This window comes from Solea solea, chromosome 14, assembly GCF_958295425.1.
Source record: "Solea solea chromosome 14, fSolSol10.1, whole genome shotgun sequence".
Classification (NCBI taxonomy): Eukaryota; Metazoa; Chordata; class Actinopteri; order Pleuronectiformes; family Soleidae; genus Solea; species Solea solea.
This window is the reverse complement of record NC_081147.1, coordinates 17,535,201-17,546,875: the sequence shown is the minus strand read 5'-3', so window position 1 is coordinate 17,546,875 and position 11,675 is coordinate 17,535,201. Positions and strand designations below refer to the sequence as shown.

Sequence of the window (11,675 nt, the reverse complement as noted above, 5' to 3'; positions counted from 1 at the left end):
TGTGGACAAAAGAACAGGACATGGAAAGGTTATTGTTTTCAGGATTTTGTTTCAGAGATTCATTACAAACAAGTCAGATACAGTAACTACAATAATAAAAAAAACTAACAAGGATGATGTCTGGACTGGATCCTCCAAATCGCGTCTTCCCTTCCCATGTCAGTGTACCCATTGGTGAGCGACATGGTGTGGCCAAAGGCGAGCAGAGAGGGGATTTGTCTCCTCTGTTTTGCAGTTTCAGTCCAACCTTATGGCGGTTCAGTGTCTTCAGTAGCTCTGCTGTTTCTTCTGAGCTCATGTTGTCAAAGTAAATTGTGGCACCAACAATTTGATCACCTGTGAATTAAGTGGTGACAAGAACAAAAAGGTCTGTTAAAAAACATTTTACACATCGATTCATTTTAAAATAATTGATAATTGTTCAAAGACATTGACAAGGCAAAATGTATTACCTTCATATACTTTTCCAGACCGAGCCGCAGGTGACTCTCCTTTGACCTCCTTAACAAAGATCTCTCCTCCTGTCTGTTCAATTGTCAAGCCAGTTTGGTCGGGACCCTCCCAGTCTGGGAAAAGAACTTCCCTGGTTTCTTCCTCTTCAGCCATCTATAACATAGCAATTGAAATAATTGGTTCAAAATTAAGAATAATGTCTTTTTTGAAAAACTTGTGCTTGTGCTGTATATGTGAAATACAAGGGTCTTAAAAAAAAAAAAAATACCTTTTTTGCTCTTCTCTATTTGGCCTCAGTTGTGATGGAAAAATCTTGGTTTTCCTACATAAATAAAACAGAGATTAGACCGAATCCTAACACACAGGATTATACAATTGTATATTCACAAAATACTAAGATAAAGAAAAATATAGGATATATAATATATAAATGTGTGTGTGTATGTGTGTGAGCTAAAATAGGTCTAGGTTGTAAGACCCATTTGTGAACATCAGGTGGCGATACAACCCTGTGAGACAACACATGCTCTATTTTTCTAAACCAAACCATTATTCTCCCTTCCCTCTCAGAGCTCTATGCTTTTGAAATTTTGTTGAGCTCAGACCACACCCTTAGAAAAGCTGCCTGACCCTGTGCCTACACCCCAGCTCCAGTATCAATACAGAGCAATCATTATAGCTGCCATGTGTAGGAAAACACAGCGTTCAGACACACATATTAAGACATAGTGTACAGCAATACATTGCTGCATGCTCTCTCATTAACATACAAAAATAGAATTCTAATACAACACACATTTGCATATGCTTATACACACAATGCATTTCAGTCAAGGTTGACCATATGTGATCACTGTATTTGTGTCTATCACTGTACCAAATTTGATCAGCTTCAAGGTGCACTCAGTACAAAAGCATTGTTGTGTTATTAGATATGGATTTTGATAGTCATAATAAAGAATGTTTTTCTGTAAGCAAACAATAATGCCAACAATTCAATACATGTATGCACACTTTAGTAAAAATATTTGTAAACATTGCAAGGATATTTCACCTTAGACATGCTGTTTAGCTGTTATTCTCATATTCAGAACTGACAATCCATTGTTTCAATACTCCTAGCGCTCCACAACCTGTACAATGTATAGACCACGTGTCTCTACCTAAACGACAATGATTGACATATTCACATTCAGCGTCTTTGAGTGTCCAGAAAAGCGCTATATAAATATGATGTATTATTATTATTATTATTATTGCATTTGTTTGGCATTTGCCTATTTTCCCAAATTCATTAATTTTCTACCACTTTATCCTTCACATGAGGGTCACAGGGAACTGGAGCTGACAGAGGGCGAACGGCAGGGAACACCCTAGAAAGATCGTCACTTCATCACAGGGTCAACATACAGAGACAAACAGCCATTCACATTCACACCTACAGTCAATTTAGAGTGTCCAATTAACCTTTGCATGTTTTTGGACTGTGGGAGGAAACCGGAGAACCCAAAGAAAACCCACGTGCATGCAGGTAAAACATGCAAACTTCACACAGAAAGGCCCTTGGTTGAACGGAAACAAACCTGGACCTTCTTGCTAGCAACAGTGCTAGCTGCCCCGTGACCCACTTTCTCAAATCATATTTACAAAAATCTGGACTGATTAAAGGTTTAGCTTCTTTCTCAAAGACAGTTTGCAGATCCACAACGGCAAAAGTAATCAAACCAAAATGGTTTGGAGCAATGAATACTAATCTGGCTTGCATTTCCACAAGGGGTGTGTAAGCCGGACAGCAATAGCTCTATCTGTTATGTAAATACTGTGACATCAGACCAGCATGATACAGTGAAGCCTGCCAATACATTTAATTAAGTAAACACTGCTACATCTAGCTCCACCATTTAGGTCCCACGACTATGCTAGGTACCCCAACAGAGGAATGCCAAAAAGTGAGATGATACAGAACATTTGCTGACTGAAATAAAAATAATACATCATCTATACATTCAAGTAGGCTTACAAGTGGGGACAAATTAGGCAGTTTACAGAGGAAAAAGATCCAGCATATCACAATTTAGACTGAACCAAAAGCATGTGAATTCTTCATAGGTTAAAAAGCAGCTGTTTGACACACCCACCTCCTCTTATCACCCAGTTAATGAGAAAAGAAAAACATTGCTTATGCCAAGTGACGTAAGTGAGCAGAAACCTCCCTGCCAATCAATTTGTGAATTTTAATGATCACCTTTTTATTTCAAAAGGTGACTGTGTGCCTTTTCTTCCCACACATCTCCACGATACAGCAATCTATTTAGGCCATCCCTGTTCTCACAGCTTTGGCATATTTCTGGCGGGGAGGAGCCACAGCATGTAGCAATATGAAAGGAAAGGAAAGCACTTTGTGAGAAGGAGAAGACGGAGAGAGAGTGAGCAAGACAGAAAGCGAGAAAATGGGAATAATGGTTGTAGAATGCTTTTGTGGAATATTGGCCTGCAAGTTTCTGTATAAGAGGTCAGTGGCCAAGTAAAACATTTGGGGCTATCACTATAAAGTTGTCAACACTGACATTGAGTTTGGCATTGTATTTACATGATACCATCCCTTTCCTTGATTAAACTTGGTTTAAACAAGCGTAGAATATGCGATGACATTGCATCAACTATTATGAATCCAGATATAATCCACCAAGATCCCATAATCAGACATGGGTTGGGTTGTAAATGAAGCAAGCCTCTGTTCTTGGGATCATAAGACAGGCAGACAGTCTTACAGTAAAAGCTATCAAGCAACAACACAATTTACCAGTTGTCCTTATTTCCCTTTTCATTTCTCTGTTTCTTTTGTATGTGAGTGACGACCCTGACGTCACTTGTCTTTAAATTTGATATATTGCCATACTTGAAGGACAAAGTGACAATGAGGGCAGGAAGAATATCAGGGTGACAGGAGATAGAAGAACTTGCTGACTATCATTTAGAAAAAATAGTTCTAGACCAGATTGCAACCAAAGAGGAATTTCGATAGGCAGCGTGTACTTTGGGACAGGCATTGCCCTTCCAATGTAAAGTAATAAACCCTCCATATATTTGATGACAAAGAGTTACCACTGTGAGCTTGGCAGGCTTTTGGCAATGTTGTTTTGTACGACGCAGAGACGGGTTCGGGCAGAACAGGTGGTCACAAGAGAATGAAAGAGGGATGCAAGAAGCAGCATGCATGGGGGGCAGAAGAAGCAAAGTGTCAGGTTTCCACAAGACAGGCCTTTCACAGCTGAATGACACTGGCATGACCTACCAGGTTCAAAGAAGGCTTTGCAACAAACATTCCAACAGATGATTGGCGGCTGGCCGTATAGTAGCAGGCTGTTCAAATGTGAGAGTAACTACATAGCCTTGGAGTGGAGTGATGTGCAGTGACAAAAAAAAAACAACTTCTCAGAAACACTGATATGGTGTGTAGATGTTTTGTTTCACAGAAACTTACCTTGGATCGCTCAAGCAATGCCAAGGGCTTCAGTCTGTTGATGTGGTTTGTCTTTCTTGACTTCTGCTGACAAATACAAGAAAAAAAAATGGGTTAACTTAATTCAGTTTTTTTTTTTTTAAATGTATTATAAATGAACCACAGGCAATACAAACAACAATAATACATCATTTAGCATAATATCTTCATGTTGAAGGTGAATGTTTGACAGATGTGTGCCATCACACGTATGCATGTGCATATTTGCAAACAGTCAATCAAATCCTTCAGAAGCTTTAATAACTAACCATCAAGAGGCAGTAGTATTTACCCTACTACGTAATATGTATATCATTCCCGTTAGGTAAATAAAGTCACATGCTTCTTTGGTGTAGCTGCAGAAAGAGGAGGTAGACATACAGAGTAGCACACTGTTTAACCAAGGTGCCTGTATATCAGGCTGCTAATACCTTTCTTCTACTTCTTGTTGGTCAGTCTCAGTCTCAACATATTGCGAAGCAAAGCCTTCGTCATTGCACCAACAACACGACCACACTTGATGTGTACATACAGGTATCTACCAGTGGGAACATGTCCCTCAGAAGGATTCTTCTCAGACAGGCCATTATTATCCTCCCCCCCACAAGCCCCCTATGTTCAATAAAATAAAGTGCTCATTACTGTGGTAAAATGTATGCCAAATAACTGTGTTGTGAGGCACTGACACATTTCTAAACAGCCAGGCCTTAAATAACTGTAACAGACACTAAACACAGTGGAGAGAAAGTGAGCAAACGCAACCTTTTCAAAACAGCACCATTGCTGTCAAGCTTTATAAAATGCTTTCGAGTTTACGCTTGGTGACTGTCTTTCTGTGCTGAATCGGATGGGACATCGCTGTGATAAATGCCAGCCAGTATGTAGGTGTCATTATGTTTGTGTTATCCCTAAGCAGCTGTGTACACTCTCGAGCACATACTCTGGTTACAGAGACTCATTCATTAGTCAGCCATGTTGGTCAACATGTCATTTGGTTAAGACATAGAGTAAGAAGTGACCTATGGCAGCAATGCACAAGGTAAAAAACTAAACAAGGAGGATGTGAAGTGAAAACTAATACTTTTTACTGTCTCAGTAAACATACAAGATGAGGAATAGGTCGCCACACTGTACTCAATGTACCTTGGTGAGATTACATACATAAACACACATTACAGTGAACTATGGTCACCACCAGTGAGGAAGGGAAATAAAAACACATGCTATCATGAAGAGTGGGAATACCATGCCACAGTCCACAAGGCAAATGAAATCCTTTTGCTTCTGTGCTGTTCTTACAGGGAAGCTCAGTGCACAGCCCCACCCAGGCCTCCAGTCACATACATTCCTTGATAGAGCCGTCAGGCCAGCTGGAAGAGAGCCCAGCCTCTCCCCACAGTGACTAACTCCAAAGAAATGTCCTCTTTCTCTCTGACTCTGACACTAGCTTTATTCAATGCCTCCCACTCTGCACCCCTGCGTGAGTGCCCACCTCCCACTTCCAGGTTCTGCTCAAATAAACAACACCACATTCACTCGAGATAGATAATCATACATAATGGTACCGTGAAAAGCTCCAACGACTGCTGAGATTGAACACCAGACTGGGTTTTCATCCATATCACCTTTGTTACCATACCTTATTTTAGCGGGCTCCGCCTAGGTATTTGATTGATGCGACAAACAATGCTCTTCACCAGTCAACAGATGGGTTGCGGGAGGTTTGTTTGTGCCTTTCACTCGCAATTTGTGTGTGTATGTTTCAATAACATGCATGAAATGGTGTTGGGATTCACTTATTAGTCTCTTGGAAGTTGTTCTTGTCACAATTTATGTTGTGAATGGAGTGGGTTTGTCATCTTTAAAGAGTGGGTCCCCAAATAAAAAGTTTGGGAAACACTGCGCCTCACCTCACTATCCATTTCCAACCCTGGACTCCACCCCCAGGCGTTAACTCCTCTTTGCACATAAAGCACAAAAGTGTTTGTTTGACTGTCTTATTTTTAAGTAGGTCACGGCACACTGGAAACTGATCAAATTGGTTGTAGTCAATCTATCTTGTTGATTGCCAAATCCAATTAGTTTGGTGAACATAGAGCAGGAGCTGTGTGACAATAATTAAAGGTAAATTATAAGTAAATTAGCCACAGGGGTGCTGGTGAGTGAAAAGATTTGATTACGAATAAATGAAAAGGCATCAATGCACAGAGGGGAAAGAGAGAAAGGAGTAGTGGCCAAATTAGTCTTGCTGTCAAAACAAAATAGACTGTCCATTCCACTCTTAATATTGTAGTTTGACGCAGCAAGTACAACGGATAAAAGTAAAGCAGCAGGCCACACTGCTGGGCCACACTTTCCTCAAAAAGGCAGATAGGTCATGCATGTGTGACGCATATAAAAAGGAATGCACGTCAAGATAAATTGTTCTTTTCTGCTCTCCGTAGTCCACATAGCCCTAAACCAAACCACAATTCCTGCAGAAGACCAAAGCCTGCCCACTGACGCCGAGTTGGCCTGGTGCTGATTAAACCATTGTGACTTTGGCAGGAGTCGAGCGCCAAGTGGAAAAAACTAATGAAAACCCTGAAAACACTCTTCTCACAAATAAAACCAGGAATAATGTTACATCTCAAGTACAACTCAACTCTATCTTGATTTTTCGAGTGAACTGTATTTTAATGATCACGCTCACAAATGGACGGCAGACTAAAGGTTGCAAGCTGCACAAGGTGGTAAGAGCCAGACAGCCATTACTCACATAATTACTCGTTGTTCTTTAATTTTATCCCTGGGCATCCAGTCAGGAAGGATCTCAATTTGAATACAATTGATTTTTTCCATATGTGAGTTTTTAACTAAGTCCTTTTACCAACTCAAGTTGCATCGTAACCTTTGCAAAACATTTTTGCAGAACATTCAGCAAATCACTTGGATCAAAGCTGAAGGTCTGAAGTAAGACTGGTCTGGTTCCAATGGGCAGTTTACAGGCAGAAATATTAAGCAACCAACAAAGTGATAAAAAAAAAAAAAAAATGAAGAAAAAGCATAGCCTGGACATATATGGCATGTTGAGTTACACAACACAGAGAGAGAGAGAGCAACTGGCACATAATCCACATTATCATTTGAGGTCTGCAGTCATTCATAGAAAACCTTATATAGTCCAGAGTCAAACTTCATTTCAGTTTATATGAACAGTTTGGTCAGGATTCGCGTCAGTCTTGCACCACTGCCACAGAACTACAACTCCTAGTCAATTAATGGTGCAGGAAGGTGAATGCTACATGGAAACCATAGCAACACATATAAGTATAGATGGACAATAGTCTACCTCACAGTCGCATTTAGCAATTACAAAACTATAGAGCTGTTTAGACCACAAAAGCGTTGGAATGTCTGAAGTGCCAACCTTGAACGTCTTGTGCAAGATAAAGGAAGCCCAAAACAAAGCTGTATCTCTAAATTTACATTCCATGCCGTGCTGCATTGACATTTTGGGTGCCCTATTCCAAAGTGAGATTTTCTAACAGATGCTGCATGTCACTCCTCGTGCAAGGTCTTTGGGGGTTGGGGCGCGAGTCAGACAGTGAGCTGATGCTAGGCTTTGCAGTACAGCAACAGTTACGCAAGACTTTTTTGGATAATTGCGTCGAATAGATATTTGGCTGAGCATCGATGAGAGTTATTGGCTTATCAGAAAAATGATTTACAACCTTTTTTTTTTATTATTCCCTTGCATGGGTGTGACTGGCAGGGTGTGACTGGCGGGGGTATTATGTGAGACTTGTGATGACTGTGTCATCACACCTCTCAAATCCCAATTTCTCAACAACAAGGCAGTCAATGCTCATGATAGGCACTCCACGCAGCATAGGGAAGACATGCTGAAACATTCCAAAGCAGCACTGGATGGATAAGAAGGGAGTGGCTGCTGGGAGGCCTGCCTAGAAAGACTCTAAATCGCACACTGCAGTTAAATGTTTATTTGCAGCTGGAGGAAAATTAAACGCCTGGAACGGTTTCATATCAACAAATTCACAATTGACCAAATCTCAAGGGCGGGACTTAAGGGTGTTTCTAAATCCCTTTTTTTGAACCTATAGCGTCATTGCCATCACTTTCTTCCGGTTTATTGACAACGCCCACCTCTTTGTACCTCTCCAAACTGTCCCCCCTTCCGACCACTCCCTCTAAAAAACCCATACGGAAATGAGGAGAGGAAGTGAGTGAGAGAGCAGTTTCTTTCCGTTTCACACTGGCATGCGTGAGCAACGCTGCTGCTCCTCTCGTCTGTGCTGTCACTCATCAGGGCAAGAAAAATGAGTGACTCGGGTGGAGAGCTGCGCTAAATATTGTGACACGCTCGAACGGAGGCCTCCACACGGCCAGACAGGCGGTTTGTTACGTGGGTGGCAAATAAAATCACTAGGCACTCGCAGCGGGATCCCGGCCGCAATAATTAAGCAAAACTTTATCAACAGAGCTTCACTGTGGTGACAGCTTGTAGTAATGTCGCCACTATGCTGCTGAAGAAAGACACACAGTGTGTGTAAATAAACCATACTGGTCTCAGGCCAATATGAGGCCCTGTTAAAAGATACACACAGTAAACAACACATTTTTCAACACTTCAAAGTTAGTCACATATTTGTTCTTTTAAAGGTCCACTCCCTTTCCCTTTTTCTTTAATTAGACTACACATTATTAGAACTTAAAGGACAACCTGGCACTCAAGGATTTTTCTCGCCATGTGTCGCCATTTGGCTTTCCAAACACCCTGTGTCACAATCACCTTGAGGAGGGCACTTTGAGGAATGCCTGACATCCACAGCTGCGAGGCATAAAACGTTAGTGGAGTGTGTGTGCCGTAGCAAACCTGTTGTGGAGCGCGGCAACAAACAGGTAACACACCCCGACTGAAAATGACTGTTGGGTGTGGCTGGATGGAGCTTTGGCGGAGAGGCAACTGCGTACGGTGCAATTTGACTTTTAAGTGAGATTCAACAAAGGGCTTTGTGTGGATCGACTTATGTCTGAACTTGAACAAATATATCACGTCAAACTCAATCCAGACTGCGATGATTTGATAACTGGGGAGATGCCGCGTATGCTTTATATATATATATATATATATATATATTTATATATATATATATATGCATGTGGCTACTTTTTAGAATTTATAAAAGTGTATCTGTTTCTTTCTACAAATGTGTGAAATCTTCAGGCCCCCTCTACGCCTCAAGCCTGGTTTCAATTAGGTCGTCTTTCCAAACCACTACATTCCATTACTCCCCCCCCCTTGCCCCCGTCCTCCCTTCCCCCCATACTAGCTCACTGCCTGGCTCCTTTTCCTGATCTTCCTCCGTCCTTCTCCTCCTCTCCCCACTCGACTCCCATGCACACTCCACTCAAAAAACGTTTCTTTTTTTTTAAATAGAAAGCTTAAACAACAGGGCACGTATCAGAACAAAGCAGCAGTCGCTTGTACAATATTAGGTGGAGAGAAAGAGTGCAGATTGTTCACCACATTCCACCAGAGAATGCACTGAAACGTCCATGTATGCGATTTTCCGAATTCAAAATTCAGTGACATTGACTGATAATTAACAATTAACAAAAGTTAAGATTAAAACTTTTCATTTTGCTGGAACACCCTGGTAAGTGCTTGGAGGCATGCGCTGTATAACCGTGTAAGGGCTTCTCTCTTTTTTTTTTTGCGTTTGCTCTGAAGGGTGTGCCTCTCTGAGGAGACAGCAGAGCAAGAAGGGAGAGGGAAAAAAAAGAAGGGGGTGGAGTGAGGTGAAGGAGAGGAATCCACACCCAAGCTCGTAGCTGCAAGGTCCCATAGGGAAGTACCTTTACATTTTTAAGCTCTAACGCCCAAAAAAAAGTGTTAGATAAGAGAAGCATCTGCTCAACAGTGTCAATGCACACAACTTCGCAACTCTTATGCCACTTCTTCTTTTATTCAAGTGTGATCTAGTGTGTGGGGTATTCTAATGTTGTTGCTTTTTAAAAAAAAAATTGGGATTTGTAATCCCCAAAAACTGGAATCATCTTGCACAATTACATCACAAATAAAGGGTAAATAAAAGTGAGCTTTTCTAATTGTAATATGTTTGCAAGGCACTAAAATCTCACGGGGGTTCTTTAAATTTGCTCGAAAACAGTGACCTCACGCCTTGATTAACAGCCTTTGTGTGCAGTTAAAGGAAAAGTGAAGTGCGCAACTCCAGTCAAGTCTACAATCACGCTGTGGCTGAGGGTACACACCCACTGCTTGTGTGCTACACTACTTTAAACCCGCTTTTAAACATTATGATGTCACCCACACAACTTTATGGCTACAGCAAAAACCAATCCAAAGTAATATGACACTATTTTGGATTCATACAGTTGAACTGCCCAGCAAAACGTATCCACAGGGAAATACCACAGGAGATAAACCAGTCGTAAAATAGGACAAAGTCACTGTAATCTTGCCACTCATTCACAGTGTTCCCACATGTGCCCACTGGAATAACTCAGACAACTTTTGCAACTAACTTTAAAACTTGGTTTAAACTTGGTCAACTTCAATAATACAATAATACATTCAAAGCACAGTGGGGAGGTGGGGGAAAAGTCCAGCAGCACAGTTTTAAAAACAAATTTCACTTCAATTTGAAAAAAAAAAGTGCATCTTTACCTGTGCGCAGTCCCTGCGCCCAAGAAGCCTCACACTTCCCTGAGCATCCTGGAAAACGTGTTCTCTCCCGTTCTACCCAGCCCAAGAAGAGCACCTCTTCCACCCACAGCTTTGCAGTCTGTTAGGATTCTGTCACTTCTTTCTCGATCAACCAACTTTCCAGGGCGTTTTCACCCCGCTCTCTCCCTCCCTTCCTCCTCTGATGTGAGTTGATTTTAACTTGGCTTTTTTTTTCTCTGTGTGGCTGATCCTCTGGGCTGAGCAGAGTGGTTGGACGGGGAGCTGGGTAGGGCTCCTGGTTTGCAGAAGGAGGGGAATGCAGGGGAGGGAACCAGTGTGAGGGAGTGGTCCTCAGCAGCCGTGGGACCACCCACTGCTTCACATCTAGAGCTCAGACGACTTGCATCAGGAAAAGCAACTAATGCTTCCCAAAAAACAAAGGTAAACTCATTTTAAAACCCCTTTATATTCAATTTAAATAAGAAATAAACAGTACACTTTCAATAGGGTCATCATACACCGTGTGTGGCTCGGACCCTAATTACATTTATCACAAGCAGCCAGTGTTTTTTAGACATAAAAACATAGACATTGTTTTGTCATAATGACTCGTCAAAGTCGTGATACAATATTGTATTACTGTTTTAATCAAATTCAAGACACATGACACACCACACTTCGCTCAGCTGACACAATCTTCTTCTATCATGCTTACGTCATTCCACGGTCTATTTAAATAAGATAGAAATCTTAAAAGATTGCAGGATAAGAATGAAGTGCACAGGGGCAGCAGGCCACAAAATGGGAATCATATGATAGACAATGATATAAACATGTTATTACGGCATTAAATTACTCCACACAAACGGACAGAAAGTTATCATTAACAAAATGACTCAGCAGAGAGTCCTTTACTTACATACAGAGGGTAAAATGTCTGTTTATGAGACACGACTTTCTGTCTGTGTCAGTTTTGTCTTTTCGTTTTTTGTCATTCGCTTGTTTCATTGTCTTATAACAATGAACCGT

At 41.3% G+C, this 11,675-nt stretch overlaps 1 protein-coding gene across 3 annotated transcripts in view; it reads right to left on the bottom strand.

Annotated features, from left to right (window-relative positions):
• The window catches only part of ahnak (AHNAK nucleoprotein), a 32,901-nt gene extending 21,999 nt beyond the window's left edge, over positions 1-10,902 (bottom strand). For 2 of the 3 annotated variants that reach the window (XM_058649495.1, XM_058649498.1), the window contains exons 1-5: positions 10,647-10,902; positions 3,938-4,000; positions 722-775; positions 453-606; positions 110-336 (exon numbers count right to left, since the gene is read on the bottom strand). In XM_058649495.1, the coding sequence (XP_058505478.1) occupies positions 110-336; positions 453-606 (381 nt within the window). In that variant the 5' untranslated portion in view covers positions 722-775; positions 3,938-4,000; positions 10,647-10,902. Of the gene's footprint in view, positions 1-109; positions 337-452; positions 607-721; positions 776-3,937; positions 4,004-10,646 lie in introns of all 3 variants that reach the window. The other variant, XM_058649496.1, reaches the window with a different exon arrangement.
• Positions 10,903-11,675: the final 773 nt, after the last annotated feature.